General features: G+C 47.1%; 1 protein-coding gene across 1 annotated transcript; it reads left to right on the top strand.

The window, feature by feature from the left end:
- Nucleotides 1–4,773: 4,773 nt before the first annotated feature.
- Nucleotides 4,774–18,364, top strand: LOC104282509 (ceramide synthase 4-like). Its single transcript, XM_009880609.1, has 11 exons — nucleotides 4,774–4,940; nucleotides 6,628–6,745; nucleotides 8,669–8,787; nucleotides 10,002–10,059; nucleotides 10,617–10,667; nucleotides 11,426–11,518; nucleotides 12,922–13,050; nucleotides 13,343–13,443; nucleotides 14,340–14,353; nucleotides 17,340–17,488; nucleotides 18,287–18,364. Exons 1-11 carry the CDS (start codon nucleotides 4,774–4,776, stop codon nucleotides 18,362–18,364), a joined length of 1,077 nt encoding a protein of 358 aa, XP_009878911.1.
- Nucleotides 18,365–21,663: the final 3,299 nt, after the last annotated feature.

Below are 21,663 nucleotides of genomic sequence, written 5' to 3' on the forward strand. Positions count from 1 at the left end.
CAAAGTGGTTTAACTTTTATTAGACTGTACCATAGTTGTTGTTAAATGTGTTAATCTTGAAAAATTCTTTAAAAAAAAAAAAAAAAAGGTGGGTAAACTCTGGCAATGTCAAGTCTTAACCACCTAATAATGTTTGGTAGGAATCTGTTTAGCCTTGATCAGCCTCTGGAGACCCTGGCCCATTGCTACTAATGATTATGGCTAACAAGTAAGTGTGAGACTAAATCTTAATACAGGGACACCTCTTTGGAGAAGACAGGTGCCCCATACACACTCAGAAAATTGAAACTGAACATAGTGGAATGAAAGCTTTGGAAAGACATAGGAGAAAACATTTTCTTCTCAAAGGAAATCCTGCTCTGTGCCATATGACCGGTTTTGTAATGGTATGGATCTCAGTCCCTTCTGCTGTCAGCATTATCGCCACAAAGGTGGGAACTCCAAAGCCCAGACTGAAGAGAGTACCTGCCCAAATCATAGATGGAAGAGCTGGAAAATCCAGGCAGCTGTGTCTCAACTGTCAGGTGATCCTTTAAACCTGTCTTGGAAGGAAGCACAGTCAGAAGAAGGGAGGTGAAAAGAAACTAGATAGTCTAGAAGACAACACTGAGTAAGTGCTCGTGTTTTTACTTAGTGTGATGGGCACAGTGGGAAATGTTTACGGAGTCAGCTTGTGGCAAGAAGGGAATACATTTCCCCTATCCTCAGAGGGAAAAAGATCCAGAAAAGATCTGCTGAACTTTATGGAATAATGCTTTAACGTGGCCTTCTAACTTAAAGGCCACGTATCAAGAACTGCAAGGTTAAAGCAGTAGTCCATGAAGTCATGATGCAGTTCTGATTCAGTTTGTTTAGATGTCCTATATCTTACACACTCTGTAGTCCTAGACTTTGGATTCTGAAATCCCTTAAGGGAGTTAAATTAGTATGATGTGAATTTCTGTTTTATAGATCAATTAACCTATGAAACCAAAGTATTACCAGTTTCACTCTAATGAGTGCAGGGACTTAGACTGCCAAGGCTGTGCAGACACTTCCCTGTATGTGCCCAGTAAGGGCCAGTACTAACTGGGAGGGGGTGGGGACGGGACTTGGACCAAGGAAATGCCTGATTTGAGAAGGTGGTGCACACATTTAAAATTAAAAGGCACGTGACGGCATAGAAGGACAAGAGGGTTTTCAGCAATCTACTCAGTTCACCTGAGATGTGACTGAGAGCGCTTTGATCTGAGCTTGTATGTGCTTATTTTAGGTTTCAGTCAAAATACATTGGATAATTTCAGAGGGGAAAAAGTGGTTCCAGCATGGGTGATTCCAGGGCAGTAAGATGCTCTGGGAGAAGAGCATCTGTTCCTGCATTGTCATTTAAATTCCTATTTGCTGAAGACAGTTTGTCTCTAAAACTTTGAGCTAACTTGAAGTTCAAAGTACATGTTCTGTATACTATTGTGTTTCTTAAATCTGAGTCTACAATCTTGCCGCTCCTCTGCAGATGATGTGTTTAGGAGAGATGGTTATATATCATTTTATACTACTGAATATAAATGTTCTTTATAAATTACTTTTGAAAAGTTTGATTGTCTGGGCTCTTGTCTACTTCTTTAACTAGCAGGAGGTAACCTGGCTGGCTGCACCTTCTAGGTGAACATGTGATGAGGGAGATGTGTATGGGTGCCATTGCCAAAGTCGATACATGTGCAGCATGTGTGGAGCAGATGTTGCGTACCCAGGACATGCAGCCATATTGCGCCATGCCAGTGGAGAACTGCAGCTACCTGATCGGTCTCCTACTAGATAAAGCTGCCTTTGGTCCTGGAACAAGAGACACTTTGGAGCACCCCTACACTAGACCTGGAGGTGGGCCAGGTTACTTGGTGCTGCCAGGGCAGTGGCAAGTCCAAGACTGCAGCACTGGGGAGATTCTTTGGGTTTGCAAGGATAGGAGGAGAGAAAATAGTGTCTGTTCTTTTTCATGAGGTTTTAGAAGGCTAGGAAAGATCCCTATTGTAAAATCACAACACCTGTCACCTGAGGAGCAGCATGTTTCCCAGAGACTGCACAGGGCACTGTGGAGCCAGTGCAGACATATGTTGATACCTGCTGAATTTTATCCTCAGGGCTTTGCTGTCCCCCTGAAGATTGAGATAAGCTCATTAGGAGGCAAATCTGGTTCTTGTGAAAGGATACATCAAGGATTCAGGAGAGCTGTTGGACTTGATTAAGAGCTACTCAGTGCTGGTTTTAGCTGAGGAACTGCGCATGGCAGTGATGAGTCACTGGGGCAGATAAACTGCTGAATTTGTTTTCTTGCCATCAACTTGCTAAAGCTTAAAGAAGCTCTGTATGTAATCAGCTTCCTCCCCACGTTGCTCCACCTTCTCACTTTACGTCTACTCCAGCGTTGGAAGCTTGTGAGTGCTGTGATAGTATTTATGAATTTAGAGTATCAACTCCCTCCACCTCCTCCATGCTAGGGGCAGCACAGCCCCCAGCTTAGAGAAGCCATTGTAGAAGACCTGCTGCAAGGCTGTCACTTGTCTGCTGAAAAACCCAGCAAAGCAGATGGAGCACTGGGTACCACAGCAGAATTGGAACCTATTTCCCCTGTATCTTTCTCAGCCCATGTGCACAGGGGAGGTGTGCATCACACAGTGTGTGTGTGTCCCTTGATGTTATCACACAGCTGTGGGAGATGAGGTGTCCAGCTCCAGGTGAGCCACGAGAAAAAGAACGTTTACTGGTGCTCCCAGGCTGCTGTGTGGTAGGTGAGTCGAGGACTGGCAAAGCATGGCCCCCAGGCTGGCATCTGGCTGTCCTAGCCCCAAATTATGGCTGATGTGAATCTGTTGACTCCAGTAGACATGGACATCTAGTGCTGGTTTGGATCTTGTTTTAAGAGCAGTTTGGCACAGTTGTTCCCTTCCGCCTGCTCGCACTCAGGAAACATCAGAGATGTGCATCCACCACATTTCTTCATTTAGACACATACGCCCAAGGGAACTTTTACTTGGATGGCTATACTTTGAAAGCCATTGCTTTTCTCATTTGCATGTGTAGAACACACACAGTGCCTGCAGGTAAAGGCGTCCCTAAGAAACAGCAAGGCATTGTTCAAAAAGCTGAAGTCATGTCTGAACAAGGAAAGTGGAAAGGGCCTGTAACTTTGGCAGATAAATGTGAACATGCAATAAACAGGCCAAGAAATATCTTGAGAAACAACTTGAAAGGCAATACCAATCTCTGAAACATTGGAAAGACTGCAAGAGTCAGAGATGGTCGAGGCATATAGCAAGAACACTGAGACAAGATCGGGCTAGAGCCAAAAAAATGAACGAGCTGCCTGCGTATGACTACCCTGCTTAGAAGCTCAAAGAGGGTCCAATACCCGACATCTTGCTGAGGCCACATCCCAAAAGGATCCATCTCAAGCTGCTGGGTGAGAAGATGTTATATAGCAAACAGACTAACTGAATAATAGCAAACCTTCAAGTTTGCTATTTAGTTTCAAGTGGCATTCACTCAAGCGTCAAGAGGAAACTGGTACTAAAAGGAGTTAAACTACCAACTGTGGAATGGCATTTTTTGTTTCATATCATCTTGTTATCAGAAAAATTTAAGAAGGTTCCAAGTGGGAATGTGAGGATCTACAGCCATCTGTTGTCTGACATCCAGACTGGTCAGACCAGTACAAAGTGTAAAAAATTACGGAATTTGTGGAAACACACACAAACATAATATTATAGGAAAGAGTCCCCATAGGTTGTGTATGAGGAAATTATGTCTCGTTCTGCTGGAGTTATCCCGAAGAGTCAGTGAGCACGTGCAGAGGAGAGACTCTGCCACCTACTCAGCTTTGCAAAGGCATTCAGAAAGGTCCCTCACCACAGACTTAGAAAAATCCACCTAAGGTTACCATGAGAGACCAACAGGGATGTTTCGCAGCTATGCATTGTTGCAGGTGCAAAGGGGGAAGGAAGGGCAGATGGCAGAATTGGCTGATAATGAAAGTTACTCATCACGATGATGATGCAGACTGACTGCAAGCAGTTGCAGAAGGGTTTACGGTAATGAGAGACTGGGTGATAATTTCACACAAGTGAAATTGAATATGGAGGAGAGTGATGTGGTGCACACGAGAAAGTGTCCTGACGTGCTGAGCTGAGTGTTAGCTCTTCAGAATAGTTTCGGGGAGCAATATATCAACTTAATGCTCAGTATGAAATGGTTCAAAATGCAAATAGGACACGGGACATTGCTGGGTAAGATGGAGGAACCAAAACCGAGACTGTTGGGGCCCTAAGGGTGCCAGAAGATCTTAGTGGCTGTGGCCAGTCTCACCCACCCAAGACCTCCATCCACACCCTCTGCCAGGGGTCAGAGCTGATTAATAGGTGAGGGCTTTGCAGCCTGGGAAGAAAAAAGCAGGTAGAAAGAGGGAGCAAGAGAGAAGCCCCTGCTGTTTTTGTCACCAGGTAGGGACTTCACTTATCTGTGCAGCAGAGTGTAATTGAAGTTAGCCACTTCCTTGACACCCACTAAATTACCTTCTTGTACTAGGACATCTTACCCCACCTCCAAGCTCACAGGCAGGTCAGAACAAGTGATGCTATTTCAACTACTCTGAAGTCATACTCATGGGATTGAGAGGTGGGGAACACGAATGACAAGCTGTTGAGCTGGGAATCCTGATTTAGGAGTGAGTTTTATGCCTTGCTGCTACCTGCTTGCTGACTCCCAGAGCCTGTGCTTTCTGTGCCCACCATTTTGACCAGGATGGGACTCTCAGAGTGGTTGTGGTACCATAAATACTGGCTGCCACCTGGAGCTACCTGGGAAGACATGAAGGATTCTGCAGACATGCACTACCCACAGCCTCAGGACCTCTTGCTCTGCATCCCTGGTGCCCTGCTCTTGATCATTGTCCGATGCATCTTTGAAAGGTGAGTGCAGCAAATCTGGTTTCTCCTGTGCTAGTTGCCACCAGTGTCTTGCAGGGTTGCTCCAGACAAATCCTTACCTGCTTACTGACCACTACAAAATGGACAGGGAATTGTCCCCGCGAGCACTGGAATCTCTCTGCTTTTTGTGGCATATGGTATTTGTGTGGCAGCTCTTTGTCCTGCCCTCCCTCTCTCCTGTACCTGTAACCTAACCTGTATTAGCATAATAAGCAAGATGTCTGTCACTCAGTCACACCTCAACTGTGGGTGTAGGGTCCCTCTGGAGAGAGTCCAAGTGGGAGCTTGCAACACAGATAAGGGATTTTCTGGGTACATCAGTGATGGGAGCCCCCAGCTGAGCCAGGGTTCAGCCTGATCCTACAGGATGCTCCCGAAGGTGCTATTTGAGCCCCAGCTCTCAGCACGGAGACAGAAGGAGGAGATGACCATGGCTCTTGGAGCTCGTTGTGGGACCACTTTGCTCACAGCACTCCTCCTTGCCCAGCTCTGCCCTGCTCTCTCTTCCCAACACCAGAGATCCCCAGTGCAGTCAGAGATGATGTACTCCAGTGCCCTAGTTGAAGGAAATGGTACTCCCTGGGGACCCTGAGGACCAACTGGCATCTCCCCAGGACTTGTGTGTGGAAGCGAGGCAGGTCCATGTGGCACAGGAGATGGGTTCAGAATGGGCTTTGGGCCCCTTTTCCGGGAACACAGAGACTGACATGGGGAGGTGCAGACCAAGCTCACACATAGAAGGTTGGGGAGCTGACTGAAGTGGCGCGGTGTGCTAGTATGGACAGACCTGCTGAGGTGCTTCCCCGCCAGGCAGAGCGGGGCTTCAGGCAGGGGTTGCTCAGCAAAGCTGCCCTCAGCTGGGACATGAGCTTTCTCCTGTGGCCTAGAGGAGCCGGGGGAGCACTGGCCCATCTCTCTGGAGAGCTGGCTCCTCCCTGCTGTGCACAGGCGTGTGAGAAGCTGTGGCAGACGGGCTGTATGAAAAGCCAGAACTAATTCCAGGGTCATCAGGTCTTCCCTCAAAGATGATGCACTTGCCTGGCTTCCTAGAAACAGCAAGGTTTTAGAAACCAGTGCCTCCCACTAGAGCCTTGCTGAGGTTTCGTACAGGAACCAGCATATCCTCATGTGCTCTGTGCTTGGCTCTCGCTGCAGGCAGTGTTGGGTACCCAGGCACAGAGCACATGGGACACTCAGACACTTGCAGGCTGATTTGATGGCATGGTCTGGACTGCTTGGGACGTTGTAAAGGGGACCAGCGCGTGCTCCAACACAGAAATACAAAGCATCTCAGGGCCTCAGCAGAGGAGTTAATTATTGCTTACTTTGTAGTTGTTATTGTTGTCTTCACTGCACATCCAGCATTCCTCACCTTTGCTTTGGTGCCAGTGCGTCTCTCTCAAGAAAGAGCATTGACCTGACAAAAGGCAGCGGGCTTCGTGTGTGCCCCTGGAGCAGTACTGGGTCCCTTGGGCTACGCACACATAGCTGGGGTAGAGCTGGTCCCCTTGGGCTGGGTGTGTAAGCACCTGGAGCCATGCGGGACCCCTGGTGCAGTGCAGTGCATGCATGCACAGGATACGGCACTGGCAGAATCTTCTGTTGGCTGACCCTGGCTCGCAGTGCAGGCACACACATCCTCTCCTGGCTGAACTCTTTCCTCTTCCAGAACTGTAGCTCTGCCCTTGGGCAGGAGGTTGGGTGTGAGTGACAAGCTGAGGCCCAAAGTTCAGCCGAATGCCACGCTGGAAGGCTTCTATGTTCTGCTGGGCAGGACCCCAAAGGAGGTGAGTGTGCCCTGTGTCCCAAGAGCCCAGGCAAACAATGAGATACAAGAAGATACGTAAGCAAATATTTCAGCATCTTCCAACGTGTTCAACAGCTGCAATCCCAGCACCCCCTGAGCTGCTGCGTATGAAATACAGCAGGTAGTGTGAGAGATGCTGGCTCTGTTAAGGACACAGCCATCACCCCCTTTGGGTAGAGTCTGTGGATAAGGCTCCTTATTTTTAACAGAACTACAAGTCCTTCAGAATCATAGAATCATTTAGGTTGGAAGAGATCCATAAGGTCATAGAGTCCAACTGTAAACCCAGCACTACCAAGTCCACCACTAACCCATGTCCCTCAGCACCATGTCTGCCCCTCTGTTAAATACCTCCAGGGATGGCGATTCCACCACTGCCCTGGGCAGCCTCTTCCAGTGCTTGACAACCCTTTCCATGAAGAAATTTTCCCTCATATCCAATCTAAACCTCACCTGGCACAGCCTGAGGCCATTTCCTCTTGTCCCATCGCCTGTTCCTTGGGAGACGAGACCGACCCTCCCTCGCTACCCTCTGCTTTCAGGGAGCTGTAGAGAGCAAGAAGGTCTCCCCTCAGCCTCCTTTTCTCCAGGCTGAACACCCCCAGGTCCCTCAGCTGCCCTGCACAGGACTTGTGCTCCAGACCCCTCACCAGCTCTGCTGCCCTTCTCTGGACACACTCCAGCACCTCAATGTCTGTCTTGTCCTGAGGGGCCCAAAACTGAACACAGCACTTGAGGTGGGGCCTCACCAGTGCCGAGTACAGGGGGACGATCGCTGCCCCAGTCCTGATGGACACACTATTGCTGATACAGGCCGGGATGCTGTTGGCCTCCTTGGCCCACTGCTGGCTCATATCCTGCCGGCTGTTGACCAACACCCCCAGGCCCTTCTCCACCGGGCAGCTTTCCAGCCACTCCTCCCCCGGGCTGTAGCATCCATGGGGTTGGTGTGACCCGAGTGCAGGACCCGGCACTTGGCCATGGTGAACCTTGCACCATTGGCCTTTGCCCATCAATCCAGCCTGTCCGGATCCCTCTGCAGAGCCTTCCTACCCTCAAGGAGATCCACACTCCTGCCCAATATGGTGTCATCTGCAAACTTACTCAGGGTGTCCTCGATCCCCTCATCCAGATCATTGATAAAGATATTAAACAGAACTGGCCCCAGCATCGATCCCTGGGGAACACCACTTGTGACCAGCTGCCAGATGGATTTAACTCCATTCACTCTTTGGGCCTGTGTCAGAAGTCACACTGATGGTTTTAAAAATAATTTTTGACTTAAATTTGTATGAAGCTTTGTCAGATTAATTTAAAAATGCTTATGAGTTCATCTTCACATTTATTTTAATCACACTTTATAAATCTCAAGGTTAAGTAGTTTTATTTGGAATTAATACATAAAATAGAGTGTGTTGGAAATGATGCTTTCTAGCCTGGGAATGTGCAGTCACTCAAACAGCTGGATGTTCTTGCTGACATTACTGAGTGATCTATGTGCTTGTTTCTTTATCATTACAAGCTAAAACTTCTTTTATCTTCATGTTTGCTATCTGTAGCTGATAATTATCAGTCAAAATTGCATCAGAGGTGGAAAAATTGTATTTAGACTTTTATATCAAAGACATTGAATGCCATTGGGTACAGATGGCAAAAATGTAACCAGGGAGAGCCTGTGCTTCCTTCTCAACCTGCATTTAGATATGACTGAATTGCAGTTTTTAAATGGCTGAGTTGGGAGTTCACAAATGCAAATAGAAATTTTTTTTTTTTTTTCCCCAAAGAAAGATGTTCAGGGAAACGTGGACCTGCAGAGGCAGCCTGCAGGAACACAGCTCTTCACCCACACGAGGACAGACAGCCTTAGGAAGACTAAGTCCTGTTTCCCTGATCTATTTTCTAGGGGGACCTTATTTCACTGGCCAAGCAAAGTGACCTGCCAGTCAAAAAGGTGGAGACCTGGTTCCGGCACCGTCGGGCGCAGGACCGGCCCAGGCTGATGAAGAAGTTCTGCGAGGCCAGGTAGGAGGGCCAGCAGAGGCTTTTGGTGATGGAGACCTCCAAGAAGGTCTGCACACCATCCCTATCCCCTGCCCTGTCCTTAGCCCCAAACACAATCCCAGAGGACACCACCACCAGCTGTGGCTACAAAAGGAGACTTTGTACCATGAGGCTGGATCCCACCACTGCACGCACTGGCATCAGAGCCACCATGCAGCACTGCCACCTTCATCCTTCCTTCCTTTCCACTTTTAACTTTAAAAAGTTAAAGTTGCCTCAAAAGAGTCCACTGGCCTTGATGCAGATCAGGTTTAAATCTCAGATGCTGGAGGGATTTTGAGCAGCAATGCTATTTGCAAAATGCGTCAAACTTCTTTTCAAGATGATCTTGATACAGAATTAAAATTTTAAAATATCCTCTGCATGGATCATTGCACATAAAATAAATCCATGAAGTGCAATTAGTAGGCAGTGTAAGCCATAAACAGAGGGATGTAAAAACTGAAAAACACCAGAAAGCACTGAAATCTTCATAGCATTCCTTTTCCTCAAGCAATTTGCTTTCTCATATGAAATCTTCCTGCATATCTTAGTAATATATGGAGTCAGAATGGAGAGAGGCGTCACCAGGTGTCTCAATCAAAAGAATCAGGTTATCTCTGGTTTTCAGCTTGAGGTTTAATGCTGTATGTACACAAAGACCCCTACTGAGATCTAATCTCCCACCCCCTCTAGAAAAAATTCAGTGCTTGAATCTTGTTATTATGCTTTTAAAAAATATATTCTTCTCCTGAGCGCTTGTTCAGTGCTTCACACTGCAGCATTTCTGAGGAAATTAATAAACCTCCCAGTATTCCTGTGCCATCACTGGGAAAAATTAGGTGCCTTCCACAGGCTGCGGTATATGAGCAGTTGCATAGGTGATCTACAAACACCCACATAACAAAGGGAGACAGGTAGAGGCGTCTTGGTAGTCATGCTGCATTCTGTTTAATGCTGATGGAGTATGCCAGGAATTTGGGTACAGCACAGACCGAAGCACAACCTGGGAGGGCTGTGGATATCCTGTTGCCTTAACAGCACGTGCGTTGCATGTGCAAACTGAGCTGAGGTTCTGCAAATCCCTGTCCAAAGAAACGTAGCTTCCCCTCTGGGTTTTGCAGCATCCTGGGCACAGCCAGAGGAGCTATTGCAGCTCTGGAGGAAGTTTTAATTTCTTGTTTTTTCTGTTTTAGCTGGAGATTTACATTCTATTTCACCTCATTCTTCTCTGGGCTGGCTCTCCTGTATGATGTAAGTATGTGAGCAGGGTGACGCTGTGGAGAGACACCTTTCAAGCGTTCTTCGTTCATGGCAAATAAGGCAAATGATCCTAGGCCATTTCAAAGAGCCTATCCAAAGATCAAGTGTGACCATGACTATGAGTCCAAAGCCAAAGAAGTACAAATTCAGGGTCGTGGAGCAGAATCATCCCAAATCCTGATCCAGCAGAAGTCCCCCTTTCCCTGTATGGACCTGGCTAGGTGTCAGTCATGTTACCATGGTTTTCTCCTTGCCTTGGTTCATTGTGTTAAGTGATTCCCCACTGATACCCACACACAGCCCTTGCATCTCAGCTGAGAGCAGACCCTGTCCTGGCTGTGCCTGCTGCCCACTGCATATCGAGACCCTCCATGTGACATCCTGTGCATTCACAAATGACAAATGCATTTTGTCAACCACTCTTTCCAAAGCTCAAAGGCAGGTTGGATCTAGCATGGGCACACTGACTTCTGGAAGTACTTCTTCAAACGGTCATTACATGTCATTGAAAGGCTATGGGTTCTTACTGCTGCCTTCTCTCTGCACAGAAGCCCTGGTTTTGGGACCATACCGTGTGCTGGCTGAGATTTCCACAACAGGTGAGCAGCAAGCACATGGAATCACAGGATAACTCATATTGGAAGGGAGGCCAGGAGGTCTCTTGTCCAACGTCCGGCTCGCAGCCCTCAGCTGCAAGATCAGACCAGGTTACCCAGGGCTTTCTCCAGTGTAGTTCTGAAAACCTTCAAAGGATGGAGACAGCAACCTCTCTGGGCAATCTATTCCACTGACTGCCCCCATGACGAAAAAGTTTCTCCTTACATCCACGTCTCTTGTTTCAACTTATGCCTGCTGTCTCTCACTCTTACATCATGCGCTATGGCAAACAGCATGGTTCTGTCTTCTTGACAAGCTCCTTGTAGGTACTCCGTATGATAGCGGATGGAGAGTCTCTGCCCTGAGCAGGCACCTTTTCTTGATGAGTTTCTCTGTAATCCAAGCCTGGCTGCAAGAGGGTCTGTGTGTGTGGCCACAAAAGGGACCAGGTGGTCAGGACATCCCTTAACCTCTTGAAGCTGGGATGGAGATGAGAGATCTCTGATCCCTTGCAGAGGGGAGACCCCTGGCTCCTCTCAGTCCCTCTGCAGACTGGCCAGGGCTGGTCCTGGCTTTGGACCAGGCTTGACAGTGCATCAGCAAATGGTTCGGTAATGGGGAACATGAAAATTTAGGCATGACCAAGCCCTGCTGTCCCAAACGTGGGTTGAATGAAGGGGCTTTGCCCGGGAAGACCCTTCCCTCTCCCATCCCCCAGGGCTAGGCAGGGGTGTCACACTGACTGTCACTTGTCTTGCAGCCTCTCCCGCCCACATTGGGCTGGTTCTACCTGCTGGAGCTCTCTTTCTACTGCTCACTGGTGGCCACCCTGCCCTTCGATGTGAAGAGGAAGGTGAGCGACAGAAGCACAGCTGCAACCCGCTGGCTTGGTTGGCCCCCTTGCCTGCTGTCAGCTCCCTGGGGGTGCAAAGGACAATACATGCATGCTACTGAGAAGACCTCTGAGCGCATGAGCTCTCTGCAGCTTTCATATCCCACCTTGCACCGTCTCCTGCTCATGTGCAGCATGGCCTTCTTGCCTGCTAGGCCAGGGAAGCACTGGGGGCTGACATGGTGTCCCCACACCTGACCAAGGGACAGCCACTGGGTGGACATGGCATCATGGCCCTTCCCAGCTGTGGTGTCAGGGTGCTGCCCTGCTCAGGGCTGTGTCTTCCTGATTGGAGGGAGCTGGGCTGTTGTGATGAGCATCCTGTAGATGCATGTGTGGCTTTGCAGTGTGGGATGAGGTGGCCTCATGGGACCCATGGACCCAGCATCCACTGTTGCCCTTGCCTCGATTTGCAGTGGAAATCACACAGAGCTGTGCAGTTCAACTGCACAAGCTGAGGTTCAACCTCAGCTTCATTTGATTATTTAATTTGACAATCATTTCTCTCTTTGAGAAACTACATGTTTTTCCCTGGAGATTGGCTCTGCCTAACTCCAGAGGACCTGCAGAAACTCTATTAAAATTGCCAACACTGCAATAGTCTTTGTAGACATGTCCGTTATTGGACACCTGCAATGCTTCCCAGAAGAAGCAGGAACCCATTTCCTGGCAGTGATCATCCCTTGCCCGGAGCCAGAGCTGCCCTTTCCAATCCCTCCTCCCTTGCCCGGAGCCAGAGCTGCCCTTTCCGATCCCTCCATAGAGCACTCAGGAGTCATCTTCCCATACCCCAAAACATTGCCTTTCTGCAGGTACAGATTTGTCCATGCAGGCATGAACCACCAGCAAGGTCCTCTATTTACATGAGGCATGTGAGAAGGCATATTCCCCACCTGCAGTATCTCCACCCCATCTCCGTTGGTCCCTCTCCATGGGCAGCAACAGGGAGGTTGAAGAGCTGCCTCCATTATGGCTAGTGGATAGGACCTGCCCCAGGCCAGGGGCAATCTACTGTCATTACAAAAACCTCTTCAGTACACAGTGGAGGGGTCTGGGAGGAAAACATGAGGTATTAAGAAAGGAATTTTGTAAGGGCAGATTGATTAATGGAAAAATTTATATAATATGTCTTCTAGCATGTTTGCAACAATGTGTACCTCACTGGTATTTATCTGGGTTTCCATAAACTGGGCATAAAGATGTTCATTCTTGGGACTGCGCGGGACCTCAGAGAGCTGTAGCATGGTGGGGAGCACTGGTGCTTCATGGAGGTGTTTGACATGTCCTAGTGAGGCAGCAGCATCCAGGAACAGGTGCTGCCAGGCCAAGGTAAGAGTGACACACAATCTCTGTTCTCCTGCCAGGACTTCAAGGAACAGATCATCCACCACATCGCCACCATCACTCTGATCTTTGTCTCCTACTGTGCCAATCTTGTACGGTTTGGGATGATAGTCATGCTGCTCCATGATGCCTCTGATTATATTTTAGAGGTGAGTTACCCTCACCCAGAAATGCAGATCTGTGCTCATGTCTGTGGGTAGCACTGGGAACTGTGTGCCTGATGCACGTGGATCCGGTGGCCCACGCAAGTGGGTCACACATACTACAGTGCCAGTGCATTTAGGAAGTGTCAGATTTAACTGCCCTTGGGGAAAAGTAAGCGAATGCACAGGGAGTGAGACATCCCTACAAGCCTGGTAACCCTTGCAGGACATGGGAAATCCCTCAGCCCCCAAGGAGAACACAGGCACATGGGACATACAGCAATTTGTCTCTCTACAGCTTGCCAAGATGCTCCATTACATGAAATGGAAGTGGGTCTGCGAAGCAGTCTTTATTGTTTTTGCTGTGGTTTTCATCATCTCCCGGCTTGTCCTTTTCCCGTTAATGTGAGTTACGTTTTAATGTTCTCTGAACATGGGTGTTACATGCTATTTGAGCTTCTGGAGGGATGACCCTCCATGCTGAGGGAAGGAAAGGCAAGGAACAGAATGCTACAGGTAAGCTCAAAAACTAATCCAACTGGAACTGAGGAACCCAAGGAAAAAAAGAAAAAAAACAGGTCTTTAATTCATTAACTAAAATAATTAATCTAAAGCCACAGCCTCTGCCCCTCCATTCCCATGCTCTCACTGTATCTCCCAGGCAGGAACTCACCTGGGGCTGTCTCAAGCTGTGACAAGATGCATACATGCAGACCCAGCAGCTGACTTCTTAACTATTGTGGCACTGGGAATGTTTTAGGACTGTCTTTCTCCATCTGCTTAAAGCCACATCCCACCACAGTCTGAGGTTAATCCTTCTTCTCCTCTACTCCTCCTTAAGACCTGGTTTGACTCTTTCAGCGTGTAGGAAGTGGCCTCCTTCCTTTGCAAACACTGGTTCCTACAAAGTGTACTGGTTATAATTTCCCAAGAATTTCTTAGCAGACTAAGAAAGGCCTGCTTAAAGCTTTATTAAGATAAAATTAATATAAAAACAATGGCATAGTAATTTAAGGTGACCCACCACCTATTTGAAATAAAGCAAGAAAATCATGAGCTAAGGATTCAGACGGTAGGATGCTTGACGTGCTGGGAGGGTATCAACAATGATACCCCCAGAAGCCACACATGGGCACCAGTCTTGGAAAAAGGCTTTTGCCTACGCATATCTGACCATACTCCCAGCCTTTAACTATGCTGAAATTTTTCCCCTTTCTTTACCACTGCCAAGTTGCCTGGGAAAGGTGATCCTGGTTAACTTCCCAGAAGTGCATTCCACAACACTTGCATTATAGTCTAAGGGTTCTGTTTTCTTTCAAAACAAAACATTTCATTTATTATGGCCAGAAGAATTTCTAAAATGGGACATGTTATACACACATAGGGCTGAGTCCGCATTGCTGTCCTCTGCTCCTGCCCTGGCTCCATATCAGCACTGAAGATACTGAGTTTTGAAGTTTGGTCCTCCTGCCATTTAGTTTGGATGCCTGGGGCTCACTTTGCATAACAAGTCCCAGATTCTGGTGGTGAAATGGCTCCCTTAGAGAGAAAAGCAATAAAAGCTTGAGGCAACTTTCCTGAGAAAGAAACTAGTATAACCGTTCAGTAACAAGTGGTGCCCCTCAGGGGTCAGCACTGGGTCCAGTCCTGTTCAATATATTCATCAATGACCTGGAAGAAGGGATGGAGTGTACCATCAGCAAGTTTGCTGATGACACAAAACTGGGAGGAGTGGCTGACACGCTGGAAGGCTGTACTGCCATACAGCATGACCTGAACAGGCTGGAGAGTTGGGTGGAGAGAAACCTTATGAAAAGGGCAAGTGTAGGGTCCTGCATCTGGGGAGGAACAACCCCACACATCAGTACAGGTTGGAGGCTGACCTGCTGGAATGCAGCTCTGTGGAAAGGGACCTGCGAGTCCTGGGGGACACCAGGATGACCATGAGCCAGCAATGTGCCCTGGCGGCCAAGAAGTGCAATGTGCCCTGGCGGCCAAGAAGGCAAATGGCATCCTGGGGTGCATCAAGAAGAATGGGGCCAGCAGGTCAAGGGAGGTCATCCTTCACCTCTACTCTGCCCTGATGAGGCCACATCTGGAGTATTGTGTCCAGTTCTGGGCTCCCCAGTTCAAGAGAGACAGGGAACTGCTGGAGAGGGTCCAGCAAAGGGCTACAAAGATGATTAGGGGATTGGAACATCTCTCTTATGAGGAAAGGCTGAGGCACTTGGGTCTTTTTAGTCTGGAGAAAAGACGACTGAGGGGGGATCTTATTAATGCTTACAAATACTTAAAGGGAGGGTGCCAGGGGGATGGGAAGTCTCTTTTTGTTGGTGCCCAGTGACAGGACAAGAGGGAATGGGCACAAACTTGAACATAAGAAGTTCGATCTTAACATGAGAAGGAACGTCTTTACTTTGAGGGTGGCAGAGCACTGGCACAGGCTGCCCAGAGAGGTTGTGGAGTCTCCCACTCTGGAGACATTCCAAACCCACCTGGATGCTGTCCTGTGCAACTGCTGCTGTAGGTGCCCCTGCTCTGGTGGGGCGGTTGGACTAGATGATTTCCAGAGGTCCCTTCCAACCCCGACCATTCTGTGAACTGTGACTTCGGTTGTCTCCACTGCAAAAAGTCAAGCCCCACTATCTCAACCAGCTGTATCATAAGAACAAAGAAGATAACAGATGTCCTGTGTCAGACCAAGGGTCCATCGAGATCAGCACCTGTCTGCATCAGCAGCACGAAACAAATGTCCTGGACAGCAAGAGCAGAGCAAATACACACTCTATCCAATGTTTCCCAGCTTCTAGTATGTCTTAGATAACTTGCAGAAGAGGACACATCCTAGCATTTGTCATTTCTCTCCTGTGCTGAACTGCTCTGTTCTGTCTGCTCCGTTTCCAAACCAGTGCTTTCCTTCTTTCTGTCCCCATCACTGATGATAACAGTTTCTCTGACTTCTGCCAAGTATAATGCCCTGCCCAACTTTTCATCTGTACCCCCAACTCTTCCATAACTTCAGTTAAAAAAATAATTTATAATAATTATATAATTATTATTTTTATATAATACATAATTATCATTTATAATTTTTATTTAAGTGCCAGTGGCAATGTCCCCTTACAGTTTAATTTTCGTCCATTGCTCCTCTCCAGATTTATTTTAGAAGAAATGCTTCCAGTTCCTGGTTCTTCTGGGAAGCATTGCAGGTTTCCGATAACAGACCTGTCTGCAAAGACTATCGCATTGTTCATGATTTTAATACAGAGTTCCTGGAGGTCCTGTGAGACCTGGGACATGGTTTGCGAGAGCTAGGCAGAGCATGAAGCCTGATGGTGCAGTCTGAGCACAGCTCAGCTCTGTGTTGCGAATGGCTGATTTAGATCACACAAAGAACCACTGTCAAAAGTGTTAGCAAAGCGGTTTTAAGATGATGTTGCAAAAGTGCAACTTAGAACAGTTTGCTAGCAAAGTTCACTCTCTTAATTACTGCATGGGAAAACATACAAAGGAAAATTGAGTTACACTTGAGTTAGAATGATTCACAGAGAGACCAAGGACACAAAGAGTAAGGGGCAGCTTCCTGTTGAGTCATGAAGTTAAAAATGGACCCCCTTGCTTGCTGAACTCCTGCTCAGTGGAGCCTGGATCCAGAGTTGGTCATTAATATCAATTCAGCATGCAGTCAGTGTTACCAAGGCAAAAGCAAAGTTACCTATAGGGCTATGCATGATATTGGTTACTTACCAAAGATCTGCGGTTGAGCAGCCTTGAGAGGTGTCCCAGCTCAAGGGAGAGCACCGCCACGCAGCCACGCTGCCTAGTCACGCTGCCTAGCAGGGAGGGTCAGAGAATTCTCACTTAGACTGTCATATTTATGGGATAAAGTGGTTGGCTTGGGCAATGTATGCATGAGACTCCTTGTATGCACAACTTTCATTGTTTTTTGATAAATGAGTTTTGGAAAAGCCACTGTTATTTATGCATTAATCACACGATCAGTGTTCCAAACTCATCTGTATTGATGTTTACTGTGGTCTTTGTGGGTTTTTTGAGAACAAGTTGAAACTAGAGGAGTTCTTGGCCCGGCTACATCTCAGGCCTTTACCTCCTTGGGAACCTGTACCAAACTACCGCTAGTTTGATTAAGGGCTGGAGCACATCCATCAGACTCTGCCCTGGGGACACATGAGCCAAGTAGTTGCCCAGAAAGACACTTGACCCCTGTAAGTGTGAAGGTACTTGGCCTGCTTTAGTCTTGTGTCTTCTGATTTGTCTCTCCCTCTCTCTTTCCCACAGCACATACTATTACTTTGTGACGAAATTTCAGTTGTTCCTCATAAGCTGTGTGATAAACACTTTCCTGATGATCCTGCAGTTGTTACACGTTTTCTGGTCCTATCTAATCATCCAGATGATCTTCAGTGTCATCCTCCATGGTGCGGTATGAAAAATCTTTGTCTCCCTCTGTGCCACTCGTGAGAGACCATGAGATCCAGGGTGACTTCTGCATGCCTGCAGGGAAGGGGTAGGAGAAATGGGACTGCCCAACAAACAGCCCAAGAGCTTCTGAAGTCACGTGTTGGGAGTTGTGTGGATACCTTTGCCCACAGAGATCAGAGCAGCGACTCCCTTCTAGTTCGCAGCTGTGTCCTAGTGACGTGGGAGTCATCCACAGTCCTTTCTCCTCACTGCTTAACAGCTTTTCAGTATGCGTTTGGTAGAACAGGGACCTGTTGGTATGTCCAAAGCGGCGTAAGGAAGGAGCAAACAGGTAAACCTGGTAGACAGTTTTTCTGAAGGAAATGATGGAGTTTGTGATAAAGTTTGTAGATGACTGCAAAATGAGGAGATCAGTCAATATGCTCACTGGACAAATACACGTTGACTTTCAGAGCATTGTAGTAATAAACTGTATAGAAAAATATGCAGAATAACTATATGTAGAATAAATACTAACTTATTTTCATAAGGTCACATTACAAGAACATTATTAGGGTGACAAAAAATAGCATTCAAAAGTTAGGTGAAACCACAACAAAGTCAACCTCTGGTAGTTTAAGTCCGAATGCAGGGACAGTGGAGAGGACACTGGCATTAAGGACATGATCATGCCTGTTATTTTTATTTTAGCTGACAGGTTAACACACCAGTGCTGTGAATGAAAACAGGACTAGTCCCCTTTAATATATACTATGACACAGGTTTTGCAGCTCATTTAAATCGTCTTTGTTTCCTACAGAAAAGAAAAGATGCCAGAAGTGACACCGAGGAAAGTGACAGGAGCGAAGCAGAAGATCTGGCAAAGAACAAAGAGTAACACAGGTCTTGCTGCAAAACACCAAGAGCCAGGCACACTCTTAAAAGTGGGAAGGCTGAATAGGACCTGGGGGGAGAGGCCAGACATAGATGGCTTCACTGTAGCCTGCCTGAGGCATTATCCAATGTCTAGATGGAAGTGAATTTCATCATAGCGTTTACAGACAGTTAAGTCACTTTTGGAGATGTTTTCTTCACTTTTCCTGTAGGCACCATTCTTTTATGACTACTCTATGATTATTTATCCATTAAAAATAAGGTCTACCAGCCAAAGTCTCACTGTAAACAGAAAAGGGTTTGAACAAGCTGCTGAAGTTATGACCCCTAACTGTGGTGTCATAATTCACAGAATTCACAGAATTCACAGAATTGTTAGGGTTGGAAGGGTCCTCTGGAGATCATCTAGTCCAACCCTCCTGCCAGAGCAGGGTCACCTACAGCACGTTACACAGGACAGCGTCCAGGCGGGTTTTGAATGTCTCCAGAGTGGGAGACTCCCCCACCTCTCTGGGCAGCCTGTTCCAGTGCTCCACTACCCTCAAAGTAAAGAAGTTCCTTCTCATGTTAAGATGGAACTTCCTATGTTCAAGTTTATGCCCATTACCCCTCGTCCTATCACTGGGCGCCACTGAAAAAAGACTGCTCCCATCCCCCTGGCATCCTCCCATTAAGTATTTGTATGTATTAATAAGATCCCCCCTCAATCTTCTTTTCTCTAGACTAAAGAGACCCAAGTGCCTCAGCCTTTCCTCATAAGAAAGGTGCTCCAGTCCCCTAATCATCTTTGTTGCCCTTTGCTGGACCCTCTCCAGCAGTTCCCTGTCTTGCTTGAACTGGGGAGCCCAGAACTGGACACAGTACTCCAGATGCGGCCTCACCAGGGCAGAGTAGAGGGGGAGGATGACCTCCCTCGACCTGCTGGCCACACTCTTCTTGATGCACCCCAGGATGCCATTTGCCTTCTTGGCCGCCAGGGCACATTGCTGGCTCATGGTCATCCTGTTGTCCTCCAGGACTCCCAGGTCCCTCTCCACAGAGCTGCATTCCAGCAGGTCAGCCCCCAACCTGTACTGGTGCATGGGGTTATTCCTCCCCAGGTGCAGTACCCTACACTTACCCTTGTTGAACTTCATAAGGTTTCTTTCTGCCCAACTCTCCAGCCTGGCGAGGTCACGCTGTAAGGCAGCACAGCCTTCTGGCGTGTCAGCCACTCCTCCCAGTTTTGTGTCATCAGCAAACTTGCTGATGGTACACTCTATCCCTTCATCCAGATCATTGATGAATATGTTGAACAAAACTGGGCCCAGTACTGACCCCTGAGGGACACCACTTGTTACTAACCTCCAACTAGACTCTGCGCCACTAACCACAACCCTCTGAGCTCTATCTGTAAGCCAGTTCTCAATCCACCTCACTGTCCATTCATTTAAGCCACACTTCCTAAGCTTGCCTGTGAGGATGATGTGGGAGACAGTGTCGAAAGCCTTGCCAAAGTCAAGGTAGACAACATCCACTGCCCTCCCCTCATCCACCCATCTAGTTACTTTGTCATAGAAGGCTATCAGATTAGTCAGACATGACTTCCCCTTGGTGAATCCATGTTGACTACTTCTGATAATCTTCTTTTCATCCAGGTGCTTTGAGATGACTCCCAGAACAAGCTGCTCCATCATCTTCCCAGGGATGGAGGTGAGGCTGACCGGCCTGTAGTTTCCCGGGTCATCCTTCCTGCCCTTTTTGAAGACTGGAGTGACATTGGCTATCCTCCAGTCCTCAGGCACCTCACCTGTCCTCCAGGACCTTTCAAAGATAATGGAGAGAGGCCCAGCAATGACTTCCCCCAGCTCCCTCAGCACACGAGGGTGCATCCCATCAGGCCCCATGGATTTATGTATATCCAATTTATCTAACTGATCTTTAACGTGCTCCTTGTCAACCAAGGGATAGTCTTGTTTCCCCCAGACTTTCTCTGTTACCTGCAAAGTCTGGGTCTCACAAGGACTGGCCCGAACAGTGAAGACAGAAGCAAAGAAGGCATTTAGCAACTCCGCCTTCTCTGCATCATCCGTCATTCAAAACCTTCCCAAAGGTTCATGAGATAATAAATTACAACTGCTGAAGATTTAACTGACTTGCAATTTCACAAGACACTGGCAGTCATTGCCAGCCACCTCATGAAAGGAGTTGCATGTGAAAGACACTAGCTTAAGTGGCAAAGAAGTTTTCAGTTGTATAGTATAAAATAGTCAGGCTTTGGGGAAGGATAAACCATTTCTGCAAATAAGGCCCGACGAATTGATACAAGCTGTGTTTGCTGTACAATTTATATAAAATAGCTCATGTGTCTAAAACATTTGCTAACTGTGTGTCTACTTACAGAAAAGGCTCCTTAAATTGAAAGCAACTGGAAGTCCTCCAAATGCACACTTCTCCACTAGAAATTATAATTTAGTCTAAATGGAAACTTTCCATAGGGATGTATTCATTTTGTTAAGGTTTCATTTTCAAAATTAGAAAATAGAGAGTGTAATACTAACATTTTAATGGGATAGTTTAGGGGTTGGATGACTTTTCATGTTGTAATATATTGTATCTGATGTAATTTTCAGAATTTATAGTAGGACATAAAATTTAAAGTCAATATTAAAATGAATTACACCTAAACCAAAGAGTGTGTTTTACCTAGATTTTGCATGATGCAGAAGTTTTTTAGAGTATCAGATCTTATGTCAGTAGGAAAATCTTCTTAGAAACTCGCTGGAGGTCTGACATCACTGCTAACTCAAAGGCTCAGAAAATGCAGAGGATAGATAAATCTACATATATATATATGTCTGTAAACAATATACAGAAACCTGCAAACAGTCTTCAAAATACATTTTCTACTCAGGCTTTGAGTATGCTTCCAAGGCGTCTGACACATTTTACACAAATACTAGGGGAAACTGTTTCTGAGAAATGCAAAGAGGTGGAGAAGGAAGTGTAGTGTAACTAGAACACACTGTTGTGAAGAACCATGGTCCATCTCCCACATCTGACCTATGCGAGACAGGATATGAATAAAGTCAGGAAAGCTGTGCAGGAAAAGCAGAAGGAACTGAGCCAGCATTCCCTTGAATAATTTTGACATTCAGATCTGCAGGAAGTAATGCTGAAAGGCAGCCAGCCACTTACCTCTGTGGCACACCAGCCTTGAGAAGGATGTCCGCAAGCCCTGACTAGCTGTACTTTGCTGGGAGTGCAAAACCCTTCATTAGGATACCTGGTGTAAGGGTTTGCCCAGGAATTATTTCATCCTGT

The sequence above is a fragment of the Charadrius vociferus genome, unplaced genomic scaffold (genome assembly GCF_000708025.1).
Source record: "Charadrius vociferus isolate BGI_N301 unplaced genomic scaffold, ASM70802v2 scaffold702, whole genome shotgun sequence".
Lineage (NCBI taxonomy): Eukaryota > Metazoa > Chordata > Aves > Charadriiformes > Charadriidae > Charadrius > Charadrius vociferus.

What these genes read in the sequence shown, in the direction of transcription:
- LOC104282509 (XM_009880609.1), top strand. Translation starts at nt 4,774, where the DNA reads ATGGGACTCTCAGAGTGGTTGTGGTACCATAAATACTGGCTGCCACCT. An exon ending in TGGGCAGGACCCCAAAGGAG is followed by an intron (nt 6,746 to 8,668) that starts GTGAGTGTGCCC and finishes TCTATTTTCTAG; the next exon opens with GGGGACCTTATTTCACTGGC. An exon ending in GTGTCATCCTCCATGGTGCG is followed by an intron (nt 17,489 to 18,286) that starts GTATGAAAAATC and finishes TGTTTCCTACAG; the next exon opens with AAAAGAAAAGATGCCAGAAG.